The sequence below is a fragment of the Accipiter gentilis genome, chromosome 6 (genome assembly GCF_929443795.1).
Source record: "Accipiter gentilis chromosome 6, bAccGen1.1, whole genome shotgun sequence".
In the NCBI taxonomy this organism is placed as follows: domain Eukaryota; kingdom Metazoa; phylum Chordata; class Aves; order Accipitriformes; family Accipitridae; genus Astur; species Astur gentilis.
Genome location: NC_064885.1, coordinates 25,710,213 through 25,736,747, shown reverse-complemented (window position 1 = coordinate 25,736,747; position 26,535 = coordinate 25,710,213). Strand labels below are relative to the sequence as shown.

The 26,535-nt window shown below is 37.1% G+C and overlaps 1 protein-coding gene across 1 annotated transcript in view; it reads right to left on the bottom strand.

The window, feature by feature from the left end:
* RHBDD1 (rhomboid domain containing 1) overlaps window positions 1-26,535 on the bottom strand; it is a 56,550-nt gene that overhangs the window by 6,388 nt on the left and 23,627 nt on the right. The window contains exons 5-6 of the mRNA XM_049802838.1: window positions 24,589-24,639; window positions 19,622-19,741 (exon numbers count right to left, since the gene is read on the bottom strand). Coding sequence (XP_049658795.1) covers window positions 19,622-19,741; window positions 24,589-24,639 — 171 coding nt within the window. The remainder of the gene's footprint in view (window positions 1-19,621; window positions 19,742-24,588; window positions 24,640-26,535) is intronic.

The following is a 26,535-nucleotide window of genomic DNA, read 5'->3' as shown; positions in this document are numbered from 1 at the left end:
TTCATATTTGAGGTGAAGTAAACTCTGAACTTCCATTTCATCACCGAACTGATGCTGAATAGTTCAAGTTACTTCTAACAGGTCATTTGCAAGTAAAAGTTTATTTCAAATTAAGTACTATCATACTGAGTACTTTTAGTGGACGATCAGGAGACCAACAGATTATTATTCTTGTTCATTCTTCAATTAAATCACATTTATTTTGTTAAAAAGAAAAATTGGTGAAAACTTGAATATTCAAAAAATTTTGGCTTCTGTTGCTATACCCATTGCACAGTATATTGGAAAAAAATAAGGCATAACCACAGAAAAAAAAGTCTTAAATTTTGTGTTTATTCTTCCATATGCTATGGATATTAAAAAAGCACAGGCAGCTATCACTACTGGACAAACAGCAGGAGTTTCTACTGTGACCATTCACAGCACGCTTTATATCAAATCACCAACACAGTCAATCTCCAGAAGTCCCCTATCCACCAGAAACTAATTCTAGTCACAAAAACAAATGTTAGAAACAGAAAAGAAGTCAGCAAAGAGGCATGAGTTCATCCAACCTAGGCTTAAGCCTTATCTTTTCCAGAGTTTCACATTTGAAGCATCATTTTGAAAGATGTAATCATCTTGTAGTAAAAAGCAAAGAAGCTGGAGAGCATTACACACCAAATTGTTTTAAGCAATGTCTTAAGAAAGATGCTTGAGGAGCAATTTAATAGTCAAATAATAGAACTTATAACCCATGCAGATCCATAGGTTTTAGTAAAGGATGCCCAAGATGACAGCTGCAACTGGGCCACCGCTTCTCTCCTCCTTTAAGAAACAAAACAGAAGGAGAGAAGGCACGTATTAGCTTGCAATATTAAATTTACGCTTTCAATCGTGCGCCTCAGACTCCACTATCAAGCAAGGTGATTGAGTAGCGCACCTTAGACCCTTGTGCTGCCCCTGGGCAGGCAGGCACCACGCGCCGGGCAGGTGCCGCAGCCGGGCCCCAGGCCACAGCTCGCGCACGCGGCAGATGGCACCGGAGCCACGCAGGCCGCCGCGGACACGAGGACAAACTCCAGCCAACAAAGTATTCCGCCTTGTAAGCGGAATTAGGGTTATTTTGAAACAGATGGGCTCTAGTGAAGCTGCTGCACTGAATATTATAGAGTTGTTTATTGTCTGGCTGGTTTGAAACCCAGGGATTATTTGCCAGCATCTAGCAGTTTCTCTGTCACATCAGGTTTCATCAAAAGGAAAGCAAAGTGAAAGCCACTAGAATACATATATACTTTTTTCTTTACTAAACCAGTCCTAAATTCAGAACTCAACTTGCTACTGTATACAGTGCTTTGCAGCAAAATGTGTCCTGACAAGACGAACTGCATAACCGACATCTCAACCCTGAAGCTGAACAGCTAGCACAGCTATCTTCTATACAAGAATCCTCTACATTTTGCCTATCTTGTTATTAAGTAAAGTTTGTCTAGTGTTTTTCTCATTTTATACATCTGCAATACAATGCTGTCACCCTTGGACATGCACAACACCTTCTTTGAGGCTTTTCACTGTAACGGTGATGAGCTCGAGCCCCCCTGCCCCAGATCTTTTTCACACATTCTCAGCACTTCAAGTACTAAAATACAATCATGAGACGCATAATCTAGAAGAGCAGACAGGAAGAGCTGAAGAAACTAACATCATTAGTGACAATAATTAATCACTTAGAATATTTTGGTGGAAATAGCAAGCCTCCAAATGTGAAGAAAAGCATCAGTTTTTCCGGTATCAGTTGATACTAGGAAAAAAAAAAATGAAAACCAACAACAGAAACCCAAACCCAAAGACAACTCCTGTTTCCCAAACAAAGCACACAGGTGAAAGGACATACCCAACATCAATGGAAATAGAAGTTACAGCTACATCAGTGTAACATAATTCAGAACTCCTCTTCTGAATATGACATGTGAACCTCCAGCCAAACTCACTGCAAATGCAAGCAGACCACTCCACAAAGCACCACACAGATTTCACAGAAACACCGGAGACTGATCTGGCTGTGGCACAGCAAGCCTTGTTCAACAGCAAAGCAAAACTTATGCAGCCAGCTGGCAGTACAAATGAGCCATCCATTTAGTCTTCACCTATACACTGCCCTCTAATCCTCAAGAACAGATGTAAGGGCAATTAGAAACATGCCATCCTCTCAGTGTAATAATAACACCTGTAGAATATGCGTGAAGTCTGCATTTTTTGCTCCTCTGCATGAAATATGGCATAAGGAAGAAAAATCAGCCGGTCATCTTACAGCTGAGCCAAACAGACAAAATCTCCACAGGGGGTTTTAGTTCTGTTTGTAGTACAAGCCACAGAAGTGTTACATCAAACATCCTCACTTTGTTTTTCCTCCTCTCTGAAGTAATGGCCTTAGTTTTAGGTTAGATAATACAATTTGCAGGAGACTTTCTGTAAGCTTCAGGAAGAATTTATCAAGTTACCAAACTGTGAAAGTCTGACTGGCAGAAATAGGCAATTAGGTCCTTGATAAATACTGATGCTGTTAGATAAAAGAAGGTGAGTGTAGCAAATAGGTAGCGATGGTATTACGAAGCAGCTCGTCTGTATTTCTTTTTCATGCGAGCTCTAGTTGTGTTAAAGAAGAATCTAGAATATTTCAACTGAATAACTTACAACTTTCAGTATCACTATCTGCCCTGGCACCAGTGAATGTGGTATCCATACAAAAAAAAAAGCACACTATACAAACACTTACATACCCATGCAAAAACCAAACACTTCTCATTTCCAAAAACCTCTTACTTTTGTAGAAGCTTTGTTGTAGAAGATAATCACAGACAAGCAATAAGCTCTTTTCAACACAGTGAGTACCATACAGCTAACCAAAATGTAGAGCGCCCTGATCTGGATGAAAAGACTGGTCTGTGCCAAGAGGAGAGCCCTTGACAGGTGCCTCAGATACTATCATTTCATGTCCAAGTGTACTCAAAGATAATCCTAGCTTTGATTTTACCATCCTTTGAAAGGTGTGAAAGACAGGAAGTCTACCTTTAGCAGAACCAAGGTTCAGGTACTGTTGTAGTTCATAGCAAAGTCATTGCAGGATTTCTCCTTTTTCTTGAAACAATGTTTTCTGCAGCCAACAAATCGCTCATTCAGACTGTTAGCTTGGGTCCTCACAGATGCAGGACTGTTAGGGTAATCTCATGTAGACATCTCCATTTTATACAGCTTAATTGCTTCATTACATCTTCTTTATTATCATGTCATTTGATTACATAACAGATTGCCAGGATCTGTACCTACTGCCATTGTCAAAAGAGTAAGAGAAATGCTGTATTCATTGGCCTAAGACCTCACAGATCTGGCAAGCTCTTCCAATCCTTTTTCTAGGAACTGTTTCGAGTCTAAAGACAGCTTACATAGTCACCAAAGCCAGGCCCCTTCAAACCTTTCTTCTAGGAAATACAGACAGTATAGAGCATCTGTCTCTCTACCCTTAGGTAACCTTCCTGTGGCTCCCCAAAATAAGGTTACTTTTCTCCTCCTGAAATGAAGAGAATATGAAAAAATGTGTGGGAAGATGCCCACATATGGAACCTCCAGTACAGACCTCCTCAATAAAAGTGCTACTGATATCCTTTGGGGGTCCTAGAATGACATCCTTCAAGAAAAAGATAAAGATTGTTAAAATAGGTGCAGAAGATTTACAGTTTATTTATCGATACTACTAAGCAATAGTGGTTTGAAAATATTTGATCAGATGTCGTATCAACTTCCAACACTTGCTTTGCTTTCATTTATACCAGTTTTATATAATGCATTTCTTCCATAAACAGTACAGCCCTGGTAACTATGTTATAATGCCAGGATGTAACTAAAGTTCACAAACTGCTCTTGGGCATGCTACGGATTACATAAAATGTACTACATTGCAGTCTCTGTGCTATAACACCTGATATACCTTGCTTTTTAATACAAAATACCAATGTTTAAGATGAGAGTTCTCTCAGTTTATAAACATCCAAACATATAATTTTTATGCATAATCAACCAGGTATTTTTGATGCATATGGAATTGGAAGAAGTCAACTGGAAGGCAGGGAGAAGCTAGAGTCAAATGCCTGGTGTTGCTATAGTTCTTGAGCCAATTAGTAGCCAAGTCTTAAAGTTAGTTTTACCAACTACCTTCTGATTGTACAAAGAATACTAAGGAAAGGCAGTGCATATGCAACAATTTTTCCTCCTCCCATACTTTAGAAGGACTAGGAGGCTTCCAGAAAGAGCTGAAGGAAACAAAACACAGCAGCCTTTTCACTGTTTTGTGTTGCACTAGATGCCAGGCAGGAACTACAATAGATTAAAAAACTACAAAATGGCAAATCTGCTTTTATTCCCTCATCTCCTTCCCTGTGGAAAATGCAGACATGCTATACAGTCTGACAGATTTGGCTTTCAGCACTTATCACTGTCCAATTTTTTCCTACTCAGCTCCAAGTAGACCACATTTAATAGTCTGTGCTATTGTTTCTAACACTGGCCTTTAAGTTTCTCTCAACGTATGAGAGAATTTTGTCATGCTCTGAAGCAAACTATTCTTCCTGGAACTGGTGCCAATATTCCTCATCTACAGACTTGAACATAACAAACTGGTGAAGAGAAGAAACGGAAGTCTAACTACTGTTGCTGTGCTTTGGAATGGCTGACAAATGAAAAATCAAATTAGCAGGAAATTAGTCGTGGCTAATTAAGTTAGAAGGAAAGTAATATACAATGAATCCAGATACAACTGGATTATTAGAAGAGCAAGTGAGATCAATCTTGAACACAGAGTCTCTTTCTCTTATTTTTAAAAGAAGATATGATAAAATTGAGAAACCATTCCCTCCAAAAGGTCTGATAATATTGTTTTGGTTAGCAGAAGAGATGGTGCCATGGTTTAGGCCAAGCCGCCAACAAAGTACCACGCGGCCACTCGCTCACTGCTCCTCCTCTGCCCCAGTGGGATGGGGAGGAGAAAATGTAACAAAAGGCTAGGGGGCTGAGACAAGGACAGGGAGGGATCACTCACCAATTATGTTTACAGGCAAAACAGACTCAACTTGGGGGAAAAAAAAAAAAAATCAATTTAGTTACCAATTAAATCAGAGTAGGATAATGAGAAATAAAAACTAAATCTTAAAACACCTTCCCCCTCACCCCTCCCTTCTTCCCAGGCTTAACTTTACTCCCTAGTTCTCTACCTCCTCCCCCACCATGGCACAGGGGGACGGGGAATGGGGGTTGCAGTCATTTCATCACACATCGTCTCTGCCACTCCTTCCTCAAGGGAGGACTCCTCACACTCTTTCCCTGTTCCAGCATGGGGTCCTGCCCACAGGAGACAGTCCTCCATGAACTTCTCCAACATAAGTCCTTCCCACGGGCTGCAGTTCTTTACAAACTGCTCCAGCGGGTCCCTTCCACAAGGTGCAGTCCTTCAGGAACAGACTGCTCCAGCGCACGCTTCCCACGGGGTCACAGCCTCCTTTGGGCATCTCCCTGCTCAGGCATGGAGTCCTCCCCAGGCTGCAGGTGGATACCTGCTCCACTGTGGACCTCCCTGGGCTGCAGGGGGACAGCCTGCCTCACCAGGGTCTTCACCACGGGCTGCAGGGGAATCTCTGCTCCGGCGCCTGGAGCATCTCCTCCCCCTCCTTCTTCACTGACCTCGGGGTCTGCAGGGTTGTTGCTCTCAAATATCCCACTCCTCTCTCCCCTGCAGGTTTTCCCTTTCCCTTCTTAAATATGTTATTGCAGAGGCACTACCACTGTCACTGATGGGGTTGGCCTTGGCCGGCACTGGGTCTGACTTGGAGCCAGGGAAGCTTCTGGCGGTTTCTTACAGGAGCCACCTCTGTAGCCCCCTACCCCACTACCAAAACCCCACCATGCAAACCCCATACAGTAGGCTAAAATTTAATATGCGTATCTTAATCCCTTCATACATGAGGATTTTAAAATTTATTTTAATCATGCCTCAGAGTCCCACCTTTGCTGTAGACATATCGCCAAAATAACAAACTCCTGTTAAAGTAACAAAAGTTCTTAAAAGCACATTGGTAACATTTTTAGAAGGCATCAGTCAGTCACTGCCTCAGCCTAAGCCAAACACTTATTGCACAGTCCGATCACGTTTGCAACAAATAACCAACACTACAATGAAGAAATAAGAGGATATAGACCAGTGCTGGACTTGATGCCCTTCAGAAAAGAATTAAGGGGGTTAGTTTTACAGCTACCTCCAGCTACCGTTTAGCTGGATACTGAAAATGCTACAGAAGAGAAAACGTAAAATAATCCCACTGCATTTTCCAACCATGTAATAATTCTCCAGATGTTAATTCTCCTAAACAAGGCTAAACTTAATATTAAACTTAAAATGGTTGATACGTAAAATCAAATATCTTTCATTCCCAAGTACTGAAAAGGATTTGCAAACCAACTCAAAAAAACCTTGACCTATATAGACATGCTACTTAACCTATCTTTAGGCTAAGACAGACAGACATCTATTCCTCTTCAGAGTAGTAAAAAGAAATCTAAGAACAACTTCAGTTACAAGAAGAATTTCAGGTAAGCTGTATATTTCTCATAATATAGTAGAAGTCTTTTGTTCAGCTGCAAATAGCAAAGTATCCTTTTCCTTATTTCTTTAATTTATGTTCATCTATTTCAAGCATCTGCAATACATCCTTCACTGAAAAAACTAGAATTGGAATCCTCACGTTATTCCATACTCTTTTCTATGCAGTTTCTTCCCTTGGTTGGTTTGTTAGTGCGCATTCACTAGTGTTTAGACATATTTTCCAATTCCATCCTCCAAATGATATTTAGACATTTGTTACTTCATAAAATTACTTAAGTTACTTATTTTGCTATTCACATGATGTGTATTTTATTCTCCTGGACTGTTTTTACAGCAAGTTACACATATCAAGTAAAGAACACTGTCAAAAATACAGTGAAGTAAAGCACTAAAAATGAGATCTAAGACAAAGAGTAGAGCAAGAAAAAAACAAACAGGATAAGCAGTTGCACAAAATAGAACTGAAAAGGCTAAAAGTTTCTCCTGGCAAAAAGAAGGAATAAATGCAAATGAAATTTCATCACCCCTACACAGTTGCTGAAAATTATGAAGTTACGCACAAGTTATGTCCTTACCAGTGTAAAAATGCCTATTCTTGGCAAATATTTTTGTGTGATGTTACAATACTTGGTTCAATGCTTCTGAATTGTAAAGCTCACAGGGAAGTTCTGGTCCTTTCTGGATCCTAAAAACAAGACCAGAAAAGAACCCAAACACAAAGGTCCCCTGCTCAATAGTTAAAAAGAATACTTACATTTCATTGATTAACATTACATACTTTAATAAGAAGTCCCTTGTTTGATATGGCTAATGTGCATGATGACTCAGTAAAAAATGAGCATAAAGATAACTTAAGAGTCACACTAAAAGACTTACTAATTCTTTCTGAAACCTACCCCCTATTCTTCTTTTTATAGCTTGACTAAGCTGGTTTTAAAAAATACCTCAACTAAACTGGTTTTAAATAATTTAGCTGGTATATTCCTCATTCGCTCAGACATTTTTCCACAACTTAATGCAATTAGCTGCTAGGAAGATACCCTTGCACTGTTCTATGGTATTCTTCCTTAGTCATTAAACCCTCTAAAAATTCTTTTCCAAGTTGTCAGGTCTTTCAAGTTTTTTAGCTAAACCTATAACTTGTAGTTCAAAGTGATTTGATTGTAAAATGAAGCATAATTTATTGCTAGAACCATAGAAACCAGAGCTACAAAGAACCCAAATGATCATCTAGTCCATCTTCAAGCCCTATGCCACAGTCAGCTACCTTTGTCACATTCACGAGAAACCTCTGTTTAACCTTAAAACCCTTGCAGGATGGAGGTTCCACAAAATTGTTAGCCAATTTATTCCATTATTTATCATTATTAACATCTAACTTAAATTTCCACTGATGAAATAACACCTTTATTTCTTATTTTATAAATTGTAATAAATTTACATTCCTTTCCTCTTTGCAGCTACTTTTAATGTATTAAAGATTTGTGTATTATCAGCTATCTTCTATAAACCAACTGCCCTCTGCCTCCTATCTCATACTACATGTTCTTTTCAGTTATGTTTTCTAGATCTCCACTTAGTTCTTACTGCTTTCCCCCTCTGACTCTCCAGATGCTTCCCATCCTTTTTCCAAAGAAGTACTAAAAACTTGATGCAGTGCTACATGTAAGGTCTTATTAGTACTGAACAGCACAGAAGCATGTGTTTGCACGTAACAACCCTATTCACACACTGACAGTGAGGCAAATGTTACCTAACATGACATTGTTCATCTATGTTAGGTCATGGGTTATATCCACTAGCATGGAGAACTTCAAACAGAATTACTTCTATCTTCTTTTGAGACAGCCTTCCAATTTGCCAAGATAACTCTTAATTCTCATCCTGTGTTCCAGTGTTTCTGCAGCCTTCCTGAGCTGGTATCAGGTGATACTTCCAATTGCATTACATCATCCACATTGCAAACAAAAGTAGAACTTCACACAGGGCAGACCATTGCATATAACCTTGCTTCAACACATGCTTTTCTAATTAATTTTACACCCACCTAACAGTATAATCAAAGCCATATTTCCATCGCTTATTTTTAGAATACTGCACGAGATAGTAGCAAAGGCCACACTGGTTGCACACACAGCCCAACTCACTTGGTTTCTCCCTTACATACACAATCTATATCCCTTTATTCAGACTAGTTTGCTACGACTAACTGTCATAGCAAATCCATGCAGCCCTGTTACTTACCTACCTGTAACTCTTCCAGGGTTTTATAGTGCATTTTTCTGGAAATTTAAGCTGCCTGGCTTATATAAAACCTTGCCTCCTTCCCACATCCTAGATGAACACCATGTTTACCCCTTTCTGGTCTACTGCAACCTCATAGAATATCTTCAGTTGGACAGGACCCATAAGGATCATCGAGTCCAACTCCCTGCTCCTTGCAGGGCTACCTAAAACTAAACCATATGAGTAAAAGCATCGTCTAGACATTCCTTGAACTCTGACAGGCTTGGTGTCGTGACCATTTCCCTGGGGAGCCTGTTCCAGTGACCGACCACCCTCTCAGCGAAGAGCCTTTTCCTAATGTCCAATCTGAGCTTCCCCTGATGCAGCTTCATTCCATTTTCTCATATCCTATCATGGGTCACCAGAAAGAGGGGATCAGTACCTCCGTCCCCCCTCTGCTGCCCTCTGTGAGGAGGTTATAGGCTGCAATGAGGTCATCCTTCAGTCTTCTCTTCTCCAAGCTGAACAAAGCAAGTGACCTCAGCTGCTCCTTTTAAGTCTTGCCCTCGAGGCCTTTCACCATCTTGGTTGCCCTCCCCTGGACACACTCTAATAGTGTGATGTCCTTCTTGTATTGAGGCACCCAAAACTGCACACAGTACTCGAAGTGGGGCCACACCAGTGCAGTGTAGAGTGGGACAATCACCTCCCTTGATGGGCTAGCTATGCTGCGCTTGATGCACCCCAGGACACAGTTGGCCCTTTTGGCTGCCAGGGCACACTGTTGACTCATATTCAACTTACCATCAACCCAAACACCCAGATCTCTTTCCATGGGGCTGCTCTCCAGCCTCTCATCCCCAGTTTGTACGTATAACCAGGATTACCCCATCCCAGGTGGAGGATCCCACACTTGCTCTTGTTAAATTTCTTATGGTTGCTGAATGCCCTGCTCTCTAGTCTATTCAGATCTCTTTGTAAGACCTCGTCTATTCTGCCATTATCTGAGATACCTGAGCATCATCCCAACAAAATAAACAGAACTTATTATGAACAAAGACATTAAATTTGTGTAAGTCCATTTCCTCCCAACTTTTATCCCTCTGAAGTATATACTGCATTGTGAAGTTATGCCAATTTTCCACTTTGACCCCTCCTCATCTTTCAAATGTTATGTATTCATTTGTATTTTTCTTTGACTGTTCCCTTTGTTTTTTTCTTGATCAAGTTTCTCAAGACAACTAAACTGCTATTATTTCTTGAGGTTTGGTGTTAGAAGGACCATTAAGAAATTACAATTTTTAAACCCAGAACTTAAATATCCTTTCCTCTTTACAGAGCCTATCTGAAATTATTAATACTTGGTAAGATCTGTATTTATAATCTATTAAAGAAACCTTGAACTAAAATACAAAGAATTAAGCAATAAGTGCTTACTGCCACAGGTAAGCCAGACAGCTATGGAGACCACTTGCTCGGATCCTAAGATCAGAATCTGACAACAGCTTCTGCTTTAACATATCAAAAATTTCCTGTTGACCTCACGCTGTTAAAAAATTTTATATTGCAGTTTATTCAGTTATTAACTTGTTCATCCGAAGAAATAAAGTGGAAAATGAAAAGGAAATCTTTATATTCATCTTCAAATAAGTGAAAAAGGTGAAAGTGCTACCTAATGAGTCTTAGTAGCTCCAAAAATCCTGAACACCATCAGGATCAGAAATCATTTTGGCAAATTATTTAATTACAAACAGTAATTCCTTTAATAAAATAAGGCAAATGGGCTTCATTTTTCCATTTAAAACTGTTGTTAAAGGTATCCTGAAACCTAACTGGATATCTATTTTTTTCAACTAAATTCTAATGTCCATCCAAACATTGCTTCACATGAAGTTGATTTTAAAAGTACTAAAGGCTTTATTCATCCTTTATAGTATCATCAGTCATAGCAATGTGTTAAAAAAACTAAATGAATGTTTAAGCTATATAATTAGTTGAATGAATAAAGACAAAAAGTACCAAGTGATGCTGGTCTGAATAACCATTTTTCACTCTTTGAAAAAAAGGGACTCAGCGCTAGATTTAAATTATTTCAGGTTCATCAAACCTAGGTGCTAGCCACACCATTTCATGCACTACAGGATATAAATCGTACTACATATCCTCTGCCAAGTCACTGAAAGACTTAAGTGCAGACATTCACTACCATCTCGCAATGCTCTGTGATCCATATCTAAAATACCTAACTGAGGCTATGATGTCTATCTAATGACTCCTTTGCAGAAAGGATCATATCTATCTGTACTTAAGCTTGCTAAATGTAACTAATTGCATTAGCAAAACTCCTTGAGCTAATGAAACTAAGACTTTTTGATCAGAGCTGGCTCATGTCCAACCAGCTTTCAGGGCAAGCTGAGATTGCTTACATAGGTCTATGAGATTGCAGTCACATTAGATTGAATATGAAAGACAACATTGTACCGTATATTCCTTTCAAGCATAATCCTAAAACCTACTGCTGCAGAGCAGACTGACAACAGCAGGGAATCTATGTAATGCTCAAAATAATTACAGATTTATTTCTAAATGCAAGCTAGAGACTCCAGATAGAAAACAAAAAGTAGAGCAGAGAAAACCAGAACAGAGTTGGCCTTAGGAGCACAAGGATGCAGCCATGATGTTGGCCAACAAAACATAATATGGAGATACATCGGTGTCTTCAAACTACTAGAAATGACTAATTTATTCAGTCAGACATCAGAAAAAGGTTCAGAACATCATTTTTAAGATAGTCCCAATGAACAAAATGTAAACTATACCCAGTCTATAGAATTAATCCAATGATACAACAACAAGAGTTAAAATAGTAAATCATGGGTAAATCTAAGATTAGGCATATTCACTGACCTTATTTTACCACTAAAACATCCCCTAAGTTTGTTAACATCCATAAGAATCCTAATATATATAAAATCGCATTTGGAAAAAAAACCCGTTGTTTTTCCTTTAGTGCACTCCTGCTTGCCTAACAAAGACACACAACAACGAAACTCCAAACAATATCCATTTCCCAAGACTAAGAAACCCGGATGGATGGATGGAGACACCAATGCAGACTGGAGCCACTCCACAGCAACTAGCACTTTCTCCAAAGTGGAAAAGAGTACTTTTACGTAGCCTACACCCAGCTTCTTCTAATTATGCCCACAGCTGTTAAGCAAAACTGCCTGTTCTCCAGCGAGGTGACTCTGCCAAACCCACTGTGAAAGGAACAACATTTGTTCCTTTAACAAAAAGTTCAAGTTACTGAGGAAAAAAACCAAAAAACGAAACCCCACCAAAATCCAGAGACCACTGAAGGCAGTGAAAAGACTCCCATTCATATCACTGAGTCTTGGATCAGAACACCAAGAACAGCCTCTACCTCCATATGCAAACCGTGCTTTTATAATAGATGTGATGTGAATGTAAGAAAACCACCTCTAGCTGCAGTCAAAGATTCAACTATTTCTTTATTAAAGTGTTTTCTTCCTATTTCAGTTGTCTTTGGCAGTTGAAACTTTTGCAAGAAGGAAACCATCCAAAAGAAAGCTGCATTTGCATATTTAGGAATTCACGGGGGGGAAAAAAACCCCAGCATTCTGGACACATTTTAACATGAAAATCTGAATTAATACTTTGTGTCAGTACCATATACTTTTTTAATGCAAACAAAATTAATCATTATTTAAATTCTTATCTCAAAATCTTTTGTAGCAATAAACCTAAGAACAACTACGTCACTGTCAACTTGTTGCCTAAAGACCAAAGAAATTTAACCCTTCAGGCAGTGTTTCCAAAAATACCAGATACAGTACCAAGCATTTGATGGAAGAAATGAAATATGTGCTACATTGCAAAAGAGAGCCATCATATCCAGAACGTTAAATACTGAATATAGTAATCTCAGCACAGTGCTATAATCCAGGGCAAATTAGAAAGCAGCAAACAATACCAGGACAAAACACAGAGCAAAACAGCCATGAAAGGCATGCTGTATTAGGGTGTTAAACTGAATCCAAAGTTACGTTCTAAACTATTCTCAGTGTACTAGTGTCACAATGTTTCAATATTTTCTTTTTTTCATAATTTTCCCCTTTAATGATAAGTGCAAACACATTATCACTCACATGGAATGAAGCCCTGCTTTTAAATTGATAGTGCCTGTCTTTTTACGCCTATAACATATAACTCGGGAATGCTGCATCCAAGGAAGCCCAAAACTTTAGGCAATATTGTATGCAACAATGGACAGAACTTTTTCAGTAAAAGCAGAGGAGAGAAATGGGGAACAGAGTCTCCTTCACTTACATAACCAACTTTTATATAAATGCATTTTGGATCAAAAACCAGTTTCTGTCAATGATATTTTAACAGAACACATCTCAGCTCTTCCAATTTCCTAATAAACTGTTGAACTACTTTTCTTCCGTATGTAGAAGTGTTTCCAAGGCAGGAGGAAAAGTATCACATAGAACTCCTGAATAATCAGCAGGAAGGAAAGTAGAAAAGGCAAAAACCCAAACTACTAAAGACCATACTAGCAGTTTGCACATTTTCTAATGCTGATTTGTCCATCAAAAGCATTCTCTTAGTACATTTTCCTCCAGATATCTGAAGGAATGTTCTCCACACACTACTGCTGAAAGCAAATTGTGCCTCTCCTAGAAGAATGCTAGATTGTCTGTATGGATTCAATAATAAATAATAATGAAGATAGGAGAAATTAAGAAAAATGTATAGCACTGAGGACAAGAGGAAGAGACAGTGGAAATAAAGGAGAAACTAATTTCCCTAGTTACACTAATTCTATAGAAGTCTTCATAGAATTTAAGATCTTGAATACACTATCAACATCAAACAAAAACGTATTAAATACCCTGTGTTTCTTCTCGAACCAAGCACAGTTGGTCCTAAACTGTTTATTACCTGCACTTTAGTGCTTTAGTATCTGAACCAAGTTAGCATTGCTTTAAAAAATAAATTTAAAAAAATAAACAAAACCCAACCCTTACCAAAATCCTTAATTTAAGACATGAGTGCATTCTTTTTAAGCACAGAGACTAAAGGAGACAAGTCTAAACCCAGTATTTCCAAAATACTTATGCACTATTTGAAGATACATAGCAGCTTCTTGAAAGGTCAAGTGTGTACAAAGCTTAAACCAACTATTACACATACTGTAGCATTTCAGAAGGAATTAGCTAGACCACATTTTTGATTTAAGATCACTAATCTACAAAAAAAAATACAGCTTATTGACATATAAGTACAGGAAACCTGGATTTGAAGGAGTTGCCAATTCTAGTTGTCCATCGCATCTAACTTCCCCTACTGCACTGCTACTGAAGCAGAAATAGTGGAACTATGAACAAAGATGCTTCTGAGCTCTCGAGTTTCAGTCCAGTACTTTTCACCCAGTCCAGTATTTTTTAGTCAAAGTTAAATGAACACCAGTTTAGATAACAAAGGGCAGTAACTGCTTCAGTTGTCTGAAACCAACCTGTTTGCCTGTGTAAGTGGAGGCATTCCAACAGAATGATTTCACTGCTTTACAGAACTATTCTTTATTTCATGGGTGCTAATTGGTTGTGGTTCTATTTTGAAAGATAAGCCCACGGTGAAAGGCTTAGTGGTGCTTTGTCTCACCTATCTGGTGAACATTTACCACCATTATAAAAAAAATCAGGACTTTTTTTGGTTCTAATCTTCAGTAAACCTGTTTTATCCTACATCAACCACTAGATTTATGAAGAGACAGATGAATATTGCTATACTTTCATTAAACATTTATAATAGAATTCTGGCTATGCTGCTTGTTGTAAGCCATCTGCCACTTACACTGAGCATATACCAAAACTTTGTGTGGAAATGATAAAAATGTACTGATTTAATTTCCTGGAAATTTGCCTGAAGAAAGTGCTGATGATCAGGATCATAGAGCACAGTTGCAGTTTTAGAAAGATATTTTGAACAAAAGCCCTACTCAAGGGCGAAAGCTTTTTTTCCAAAAAGTGTTGTTGGGTACCTGAGACCATACATAGTCTGAATTTAAAAAAAAAAAAAAAGAAAAAAAAAAAAAGAAAAAGTTGGACTTCAAGAATCAGATGCAAGTCCTAGCATATTACTTTATGAAATGTATTTTAATCTGATAACATGAACTGCACATTTGAGTATATAATCTATTTTAAGACATTTTTAAAGAAAACCATCATAGTCAAATGCAATGACTGGCATTCCTACAATTGCAGAAGGGAAAGATAGCACTGACTGGAAAAAAATTTGAATTATACAGCATTTCTCTATAGTCTTATCACATCAGTTTCATTCTTATTACAATCTTCCACGGATTTGGCAAATTTCATAGACTACTAATATGAAGTCCAGTCTCAGTAGGAGAAAACAGAAATGGGAACCCTTAAAAATTCACAGAACAGGTAAGCCAGATGCCTAGGTATTTCCTAACTACACCACAGAAGTATCTAGGACTAGCACATACTTGGCCATCTAAAAACTTTGAGTGGATGGGGTTTTTTTTGTTTTGTTTTAAATTAGAACTAAAAAAATGCATATATAGACAGTTTCATTATAAAATATAAGAGGAATATGTATATATGTATACTTATAGGTACTTCTCTTCAATCACAAACTATAAAGACTATCACCTACGTGTTTAAACAAAACTATGTCTTAAAAAAAAAAGGAAAATTCCTTTGTGCAGAGACACGAGCTTCCAAGGGATTCTTAACATTATTGAGATTGAAAGACAGACACTTAGAAGTTCAACTCACAAAAAATCCCAACACCCACCACAACAAAAATGCAAATCCACATCCCACACTAATCAAGATATTTCTTCTGAGCAGAATAGCAAGTAAACAATAGATAAGAGATATGGTATACTGGGGTTACATTAAAGACGGCTGTTAACACTACCATTAAACAAAAATGGCAGCCATGTATTAATTTCATAGTACAACCATACAGTTTAATTATCAAAGGCTATGATTTTTTAAACCCAAAATTATTTTCCTGACTTAAACAGAGGAAGAATTATTGCAATTTGTAACCAATATAGAATTATGAGAATATGAATGAAAATTAAAAAGAAAAAAAACACATTTCGGAGAAAAAAAATAATGCTGTTTAAACCGATTCTTGTTGGAGGCAACAACGTATCTAAAACTGGGAATGGAAAGAATATAACAGTTCCTTTTAGTAAATGGACCTAAATCATTATGACAGTTTGATAGTCTCAAAATTGATGCCTACATAAATCTTATAAACAAGTCTAGCAATTTCTTTTGTTGCATTAGATACTGATTATTATTATTATTAAAGAAGTTTTCAGGATATGGGATAAAAACAGAATTGCAGTTCAGGACTACCTGAATACGGAATAAGGGGAAATGCAGTACATTCATGGTGGGTTTAGATAACCTATGTATGGTATTATAGAAGGGTAACCAGTGAGCTTAAATTCAATGCATGTCTTAATAGAAATTAGTTTTCAGTTGTGGTCAACAACTGATACCAGGAAATTCTGTACTATGCCACTGAGTCTTTTAATAGCTTAGCAGGTTACTAACACAGTAATTTCTAAGAATGGATCAACATTCCAAATCCATAATGGTACATTTTGTGGCCTAAAACCCCTTATTAAATGCATTTGTCCAACATAAGGGGGGGGGGGGGGGAGGGAATCAATCAAAATTACTGCAATATTTTTTGTTCAAGCTGCAGAGCAACTGTGATGGTTTAAATGTCATAGTTGGGGAGAAAAAAAAAAAGATTAATAAGGAAAGAAAGCCCTAAATTTTGATTGTGATAACTGTTTTTACATCCATTTAGCTATCTATTTCAAATTATTTTATGTAATTTTTAGTCATGTTAAGTACCTGTTTCATCACCCATGTAATTACAAGCAACTGTGAACATCATGCTTTAGGGAAAAATGTATCACATTCAAAGGAAAGTGCTCATTCAAGCTAATTATTTTTCAAACTAACTGACAGGGAAGAATATCCTAATTGCTCATTAGCACAGTAAATTTCATCTCATCCTTTGTGTCACTGAAACAGGTATGATAAATTACATGCTCTATATTACTTTCTCTGTGAAATAAGGCATCTGCCCATAGGCAAGCTTAACCTTTAAGCAGCTTATTTAAGGAAATATTTTAAGACTTCAGCTCTAAAGTCTTGCTTGGACAAACTAAAGCGCTCCAGCAAGTAGGAGAAAGAGGTGCAAAATTAAAGCACTCCTGTGAAACCACTGAAAACAACATGTATATATATTTGATCACACCAAACTATATTGGAAGCAATATACAATGATACATTTTCCCACTTATCTGTGAGGCTTAAAAACTATAACTAGCACTGAGAACAGACACTACCATAGCGTTAAGAAATGCTGCTGTCTCAGATTGAAGTTAAAAATGTGACTTGGTATGCCACACTAATCTACCAGTGAGATATACTTAGAGATGCTATTTAAATTCTATCTCATGTTTCAAAGGGCATTCTCCAAGCAAGAATATATTCCCTTGTAGCTGAAAACTTATCTTTGTCCAAAAACAACAAGCAGACCAAAAATACTTACCTATAGTGATGTAAATTATTTAAGGCTACAAATGAAAGCTGCAGGCATTCCACACTGATACATGAAAGCTTTTAATGTGTATACTATCTAGTTATGTACATGGCCATAATTTTGTCATTGTTATTTGCATTCTGTTTCCTTGATAGTTTCAAAAGAAACTCATTATGCAGATAAAATTTCAAAACACTTAATATTAAAAGCTTGGAAGGATTTCTTTCTCAAACTCAATGTTAAAAATTATGTAAAACGTCATGTAAAAATGACAGTAAAATAAAAAGTATCCCTTACAATAAAGCTCATTTTAGATCCATTCCTTCCCCAAATTACATAGGGCAACACATTGATATGACTTAATTTTTAAAAATTCCTAAGACAGCACGAACAGTAACTAATTCATTGTCTTCTGCTGACAAACCAGATGGACTAAATGCTATTTTATTGATTTATTTGAAAGCTAAGATTCTCACTATTTTCTAAGGTTTTCACTACAGTTTGATTGAGATGGGAGCACTCAGATTGCAGTAATTTCTAGAACAAATACATTACAGGAATAAACTTGCTGTATAATTTTTAAGTTTCTAGCTTCACAGTGTTGAGGTACAGTTAGACAGAACTATGCTTACAGAACAAAAGTGAGAAATGAAGATAACTAGAAAAAAAATCACTTAAAAACACCCTAATTTCCCTAAAAGTCTGCACTTCTGCCTCCCAGGTGACTCACGCAATAGGTGAAAACTTAATAAAGCAAAAAGCTGTGTTTGTTTTAGAAAATATGTTAATGAATTTCTCAAACTGGAAAAGCCTTTTCTTATCACAATCATGCCTCATCTGCTGCCTTTTTAAAACCATCTTCCAGATAACACATGTTCTTCATAATAAAAAATAGGATCACAGAAGGTGTGCAAGTAAAAGTGATGATGATTTGTCAAGACATTCATTTTCATATTTTGCCTGGTATTTCTCTGACAGCCATAACAGTGGTATAAATTAATTTTCTGAGCAGAGATTTATGAATGGCACTCTGCATTTTAAGGGTTGCAGTTATAAGTAGAGGCTTCTGTATCTTTTTCCTAATGAACACTTCCTTACACCCAGGCTGATAGAATACCAAGATTATGAAAAAGGAAAATGACGATGAGATATTCAGTCAGGTTATTATTTTTTGCTAAGATTAAATGTTACAGCTTCACCAAATTTAAAAGAAATCTTTCAGATTTCTTAAGTTAAGAAGCACCAAAGCCTTTTGCTGAATTCCCAAAAGAGTCCATACTGACATGCCACAGATTAAAGAGGAAGCAATGTTTGCTATGAAAAACTATGTAAATACCAGACAACATATATTATATTCATTTCTGTCCTTTATTTTATTGCTTCAATATAAAATTTTGCATACCTGTGTGATGTAAATTTTACATGTTATGCTCTAATAATGTGCTGCCAGTCCTATTAAACAGATTTTCCCTCAAGTCTTTAAGTTTTCAGAAACTGAGAAATGGATTCTACAAAGTATTACTTCCCTCTTGATTTCACTTGCATTAGAAACAGATAAAATATATCCTAATGAATGTATTTTATACCAATTTAACTAATACATTTCAGTTAAAAAACCCACGATTTTTATTTCTAAAAATTTCTATCTATTTCTATATATTTTTTAGGTCTTTTAGCTAGCTAGAATATAAGCTTCCTTTAACGTAGAAATGGATAGCATGAAGAGTATGAAATTAGTGCATTGCTTGTCAATTAGATTTGTATAAAAAGCAAAAACATACACACAGTTGACAATATCAATTCTTCTATTATACCACTTTATACTACTTTTTAGAATATTGTAAGATTTTTTTGGCACAGTAACTTAGTTTACTTTGTTATAAACCCATTTCTTTTACTATAGTAGTAGCAAGGTAATCAAACAGTAAGCAGTTACGAATAATGCAATTGCACTAAGAGAATGATACCGTACCCTCACACTGCATTCTCTGTAAATTCTACCAAGAAACTTTCATCTGTTTCAGAAGATATGTCCAAAATACTGAAAATAAATAGTGAGCAATACAACTTTCCCCCCACTCCCTTCTCAGTATGAATCACAACTTAAAATATAAAATGCAATAAAATTCCTACCTCTTTCATTAAGACTGTTTAGCACTGCCCTTTCAAGCTGTTCTTCTTCAGTAAGCCCACCTGTATAATCATAATAACTCCTTGGCATTCTGTATTGATAACCTGGATAGCCATAGTACTCTGTAAAATGAATAAAAAATAAAATAAACTTCTGCTACTCAGTAAGAGAATATGAAATCAGATATTAACTTTACGCTTTCTTCCACAAATTATTTTAATTTGGGAAAGAAGAAAATTATTAGGATTCAATTACTTATACAATATATACCATGAATCAATTTCTAATTCACAAACCCAGAGTATGGTAACAGGAGAGAGAAAAACAACAGAAATAAGATGGATCAAGCATCTGTTTTTTTTATAATTGTTATAAGTGTCATAGAATTGCCATTATTAAGAAGTTTCACACAGAAATTGAAAGACACTTTTCATCAGCTCCTTTTAACATTTAATTGCTAATACTTGGACACCTTATTAATATCACTAGAACAGCAACAACAACACAGGTATGTTTCAGGCTTTTTCCCACGTGTTTCCCTTCCCCTCAATGTCCATAAACAATACATGCCAATGTCATAAATTCAAGTAATGTTTGGATCTAGAAAACACATGGGAAAAGATTCCTGCAAATTTTTTGCAGTAACATATACAGCTAATATTGTTCTATTGCACAGCTACATCTGCCCACGAAAAAAACCACCACACCATAGATCTCATCTAATGTCACAATCACTGTATGTTGACTGCACTCACTACTGACACTAAGAATTTCTGACCATTTGCAAAGTTTGTCAAAATTAAGCACAAACCATCATCCACCCAAATACATCAGGTTTAAAAGAAAAAAAATTACTTCACTAGAAAATGGAGCGAGACTTCCCTTTAACACAATCTGATCCTGCCTGAGCACAGAAAATCTAAGCTGAGGAAAAACTAAGGAGAAAAGTGCCGTTTTTCTATTCTATTTTCCTATCTTCAAATTACAAAGCTTTAGGTGATATTTTAATTTATCTTCCAGACAGCTGATGGGATTTTGAAGAACTAAAGTACAGAAGCATTGCCAGTTTCTTTCAACTGATAGAAAATGTACACAAGTTTTTCAAAATGAAATAATTAGAAATATTTTTGTATGAAAATACAGCATGCCGTTTCCTTTTATCTTCAGATTATTAGCATCAGTGACAGTCTTATGTTATCTCATTAGTTATATGGATTCCATGTGTAACCTTCTTGTGGAGCTTCTGTGATTAGTTACAAGCACAGACTGTGTAGTGAACATATAATTTCTTTTAAAAAATGACTGCGTTAAAAAAAAACCCCAAGCTCTAGAATGTTAAGACAAATAAAAATAGCAATACCCGCTCTTAAAGTTATACAAGAAAAGCAGGAAAAATTGAACAGAGTGACAGCACACTATTCTGTACAGGAGTATATATATTTATTCCTCTGTGTGTATTATGCAGATATACCTACATATATTTTATACACACGTCTGTACACATGGATATATGTATACATATATACATTATATACACACACATAGAGGAAAAAGTGTAATTCTGTCCATTTGCAAATTTTTCCCTTTTGGAACATAAAACTGACACTGGGAAAATTTTCATATATCTGCAGTGAACACTTTGTATTACCTTCCAGTAACCTGAAATTCTGCCATTTTTCAAATGATCAGCAACTCCTCTGGTTAGAAAAGATTATTTTTTGGTTTTATCTATATGAATTAGTAATATTTTTAACATACTTTAAAAGCCTTCAAGTCATACTGGCTATGTTTAAGAGACATAATTCTGCAGAAAATTAAAACTGACTGCATTTAGCTGTTTATATATATACACACACACTTCGGATGCAATCTTTATGTATTCCCCTTATTGCCCTCTGCATTATGTTAATCTGAATGAACATTTCCTCAGTTATAAATTTATTTTCTGGAGGCTTCAAAACTGCATGCATGAAGACTATAAAAATTTTGGTACTAAAAGCATGAAATTACCTGATGACAGAAAAAGGATGTTATATTTTAAGTTTGTTCTATTACTGTTTATTTTTGTATGTTTGATGTTTTACACTGTCATCAAGTTAAAAGTGCTCAGAAAGCCATAATCTTATTTTACAACAAGAAACAGTTCGGTAACATTGACACATTCAAGGTGTTCCTATTAATCAAAATAAATGTCCTAATAGTTTATTCATGAACTGCATTTAGAGAAAACCTAATTCAGTTACTAAATACCAAATGTGTTAAAATTACACTTAAAATAATTTTTTTCTTCTAAAGCTGTTTCCTTGTACTGTTTCATAAAATCTGTTCTGATAATAACTTCATCTATTTTTCTATTTAAATTGGTATTTAAAGGCAGATAGTAACAAATCAGCAATACCAGAAAATGAAAAATTAATCAAGATATGCATCATTAGCCCATGACACTAGCGTTTTCTTAATTCACAGATGGCCAAATTTATTACATATATCATACACCAAGCAAAAGGTTAAATCTTCCATAAAGACTTCAGCAAATAGGATGAAAGACAATTACAAAGTATATACACAGGGAGTGAACATAACAAATATACTTTTTTTTTTTAAATTGCAGTTGTAAGTCATTTTAGAGAAATTAATTTGGTACAAAAAAAATTTTAAAAAGTAGTTACAACTAAAGCCAAGCTTGGAAGACAGGATAATTCAGGTTAACCCTCTCCTTTATCTCCCTTTTGTCCACAACAACTCAAAGCAACAGCATGGCTACTTTGGGAACTGCTCAAGCGTACTGAGTTTGCGTGGCAAGGTTTTGGTAGCAGTGGTGGCTTCTGTGAGAAGCTGCTGGAAGCTTCCCCTATGTCCCACAGAGCCGATGCCAACCGGCTCCAAGACAGACCCGCTGCTGGCAAAGGCCAAGCCCATCAGCAGTAGTGGTAGCGCCTCTGGGATAACAGATTTAAGAAGGTGGGGGCAGCAGTGGGGGAAACCTGTGCAACAGAAATGGCAGCTGGAGAGAGGAGTGAGAACATGTGAGAGAAACAGCCCTGCAGACCCCCAGGTCAGTGAAGGAGAAGGGGGAGGAGATGCTCCAGGCACCGGAGCAGAGATTCCCCTGCAGCCCGTGGGGAAGACCCTGGTGAGGCAGGCTGTCCCCCTGCAGCCCATGGAGGTCCATGGTGGACCCCCATGGAGGTCCATGGTGGAGCAGGGGGATGCCCAAAGGAGGCTGTGACCCCATGGGAAACCCGCGCTGGAGCAGCACACCCAGGCCCTGATGGACTGAAGAGTACCTGTAGCTAGGTGAACATTTTTAATGGGGCTGAAACTGCCAATCATAGAAACAGGTAGCTCATGCTCACTACATAGTCTATGTCGACATCTTACTCCATTTCACAATATTAATTTTGTTCTATTTCTTTACTGGCCTTCAGATCAAGTGGGTTTTTTAGTCGAGAACTGGAATAATGGAAATCCTGTGTAAATACACCTTTAAGTTACAACTATCCTTGTTGCTGTTGATAAGGAAAGTAGGTTAAGATCTTTTGGTTAGGAATTACAAAACAAATGCTTCAAAAATATTCAAGAGCCTATAATCTCACTTGTGGGAATTACTAAATGTAATAATAAAATTGGAGGTAGATCACAGAAGACAGAATTCATCATGGAGGATAAAAGCAGCACTAACCTTGGCTCACTGTGGCTCAGAGTAAGCGCGTCTCACTTTTAAAAAATTAAAAACTCTGCATCACTAAACCTCAGGGAGCAGTAAGAATGATCAAATGTATGAAATAGTTTTCATATAAGCAAACATATAGACTACAACTTTTCAACCGGAGAAAAAAGATGACTATGGTGAGTATAGGACTAAAGTCTATAAAACCATAAAGAATATGAAGAAAGGACATGAAGGATGAAGGTTTAGTTTCCCTTCCCAGAGAAGAATTAGCGTGCATTAAATGAAATTAGCAGCTAGCAGGTTCAAAACAAACAAAAATGACAGATTCTACACCAGGAAGTAAACTGTGAAATAATTCTTCTATGATGTTGTAGGTGTTAAAAGAGTTCACACCAATTCAAAGAGTTTTTGACAAATTCATGGAAGAAGAATCTATCATGGGCTATTAAAGACAAAATTTACCCATAAAACTTTCTGCTGAGAACATCTTTAAGTCAAAAGCCCCTGCACACTGGCAGATAATTGAGGGAGTTATCACTATATATTTATCCTATTCTTACATCAGATGTCTAGGAAAGAGTATAAATCACTGCAGGAGAAGATACACTAGGCTATACATCCCTTAGCTCTGATCCAACACACAGCTCTTCTCACAGCTGGCTCCTATTCTGTCCCTCCCAAACAAGGCCTCCATCTATTATTTCTATACACTCCACATACAGTGACTCAATGTTCTGTACAAGTCAATCAAATGTGCTACATTCAAAGTGTGCCAGTATTCCAACTATCCATCTATATACTGTGAAGATAGCCTAAATTTATTCTGGTGAGGAGTGGGCTTTTTGCATGTAATTTATATCAAGATTTAAAAAAAGCCTTCAAAGGAAGAAGTTCCTTGTCGGATGTGGAAAAAAAATATCCCAGAATTGAACAGATAAATTTGCCAGATCAGGGTAGATTTACCAAGGTTCAAAGGGCTGCTTTCGGTAGACATAATTTTCCCCCAATACACCTTCTGCAAAAGGGATATTTCCCCAGGGCTGCATTTTATGAAGTCATGACATTAATTTGAGGTTTGTAGCCTGTTGTACAAAATACATCCACACAGTTCCCTAAAAAAGAGGTGAGACATGGCCAGAGAATTAATGCAAGTTTAGCAACTATACATATATGCAGAATATCTTGTATATTATGTATGTTTCCATTTAATTAGTTCCTCTATAGGTTTTCTTTCATTAGCAAAAATGATTTTTAAAGCTGGATTAAGTTTTTAGGTAAGTGGGTGAAAGTACCTACCTGAATAGTAGTCCCTTGGCCTGGCAGGGTCAGTGAATGAAGAAATGCCACCTAAATAAGAATAACACGCATACTATTAGAATAAAATAATCACATTGTCTTTATAAAATACAAAAATCAAATTTAAAGTACTACTTCTTTCAGAGTCTGTTTCATAAGATACAAATATGAAACCATGCATATGTCTGAATTTTTCTGGCATCAGTGAGAAAATATAGTATTGGCAAGCTTGTATGTTGTTCCAGATTTTATAGTAGTGTGCCATGTTTAAGCAACATATCCACGTAAACTAGAAAAATGCAAACCAACCTAACAAATGTTCTCCAGAACATATAATGAATAATTTATGCACTAAGAGTGGACATTGGTAAAAATAGGTTAATGCACAGAAAACTGAGGACTGGAATAACAGTTCACTGTTTCTGCTCTGCTACATAGGAGAAAAAGAGGACCTGTGTACTGGAACACTCCTTCCTCCAGGTCTTAGTCACACAGCAGCAAGATCTCCACAGGAGGTTTTACTAACAGTGCCATTGATTTTATCAGAAAATCCTAGAATAATTCAGTTTGGAAGGGACCTCAGAAGGTCCCTAGTCCAACTCCCCCTCAGAGCAGGGTTAGCTATGAGATCAGACCAGGTTACTCAGTCAGGTCTTTACCTTGGTCAAGTCTTGAAAACATCCAAGGATGGAGACTGCTGAAATCTCCCTAGGCAGCATGATGCGATACTTGACTGTTCTAATACTCATCAGATAGCCCTCCCATGCCACAGAAACATGCAATATTCACATCTAACTAATGTGACTCTTCATGTCTATTCACTCCAGTGGGGTAAGAAATCTGGTACTTTGGTCTCTATTTTTCCCACTTAAAAACTGCTAAACATTCATGACTGGTTTCAGCTGGGATAGAGTTGATTGTCTTCCTAGTAGCTGGTACAGTGCTATGTTTTGAGCTCAGTATGTGAAGAATGTTGATAACACTGATGTTTTCAGTTGTTGCTCAGTAGTGTTTAGACTAAATTCGAGGATTTTTCAGCTTCTCATGCCCAGCCAGCCAGAAAGCTGGAGGGGCACAAGAAGTTGGCACAGGACACAGCCAGGGCACCTGACCCAAACTGGCCAAAAGGGTATTCCATATCATGGGACGTCACATCTAGTATAGGAACTGGGAAGTGGGGGTGGGGAATCGCCACTCTGGGACTGGCTGGGTGTTGGTCGGTGGGTGGTGAGCAATTGCCCTGCGCATCATTTGTACATTCCAATCCTTTTATTATTGCTGTTAACAGTAATAAAATGACACCATTATCATTATTAGCATCTTCTTTTCTGTTCTATTAAACCGTTCTTATCTCAACCCACGAGTTTTACTTGTTTTCCCTATTTTCTCCCGCATCCTACTGGGTTGGGGGGGGAGTGAGTGAGCGGCTGTGTGGTGCTTAGTTGCTGGCTGGGGTTAAACCACGACAATGACTTACAGACTGTATCACCAAACTGCAATAAAACCTCCTGTGAAAAGCATACACATGTGAACAAATTTCCCACTATACAAACATCATATCCATGGTCAACTTGATGGCACAGTCATGAATAAAGTATTCAACCTGCTAAGTAATCAGACATAAATACCAAATATTCTGACAACCAACCCCAGAACAGCTGTTGTGACAGGGCTTAGACTTCCAATTAGAACACTGAATTTATGGGAGTGTTCATATGAAAGGTTGCAGGACTGTATTTAAAACAAATGTTAGACTAAAGATGTCTAAAGAGACAATCTTTTTTAAAAACATTACTACAATATGAAAAGCTGTAGTAACACGATGGAGAGCTTGAGAACTCCAGTAACAATTTCTCAAGCATCCCACAACCTTTTTCAAACTGTAGGGACTTCCACTAGAATGGACAGAAGTAGTAGAAATCAACATGGAAACATACTGTATTCTGG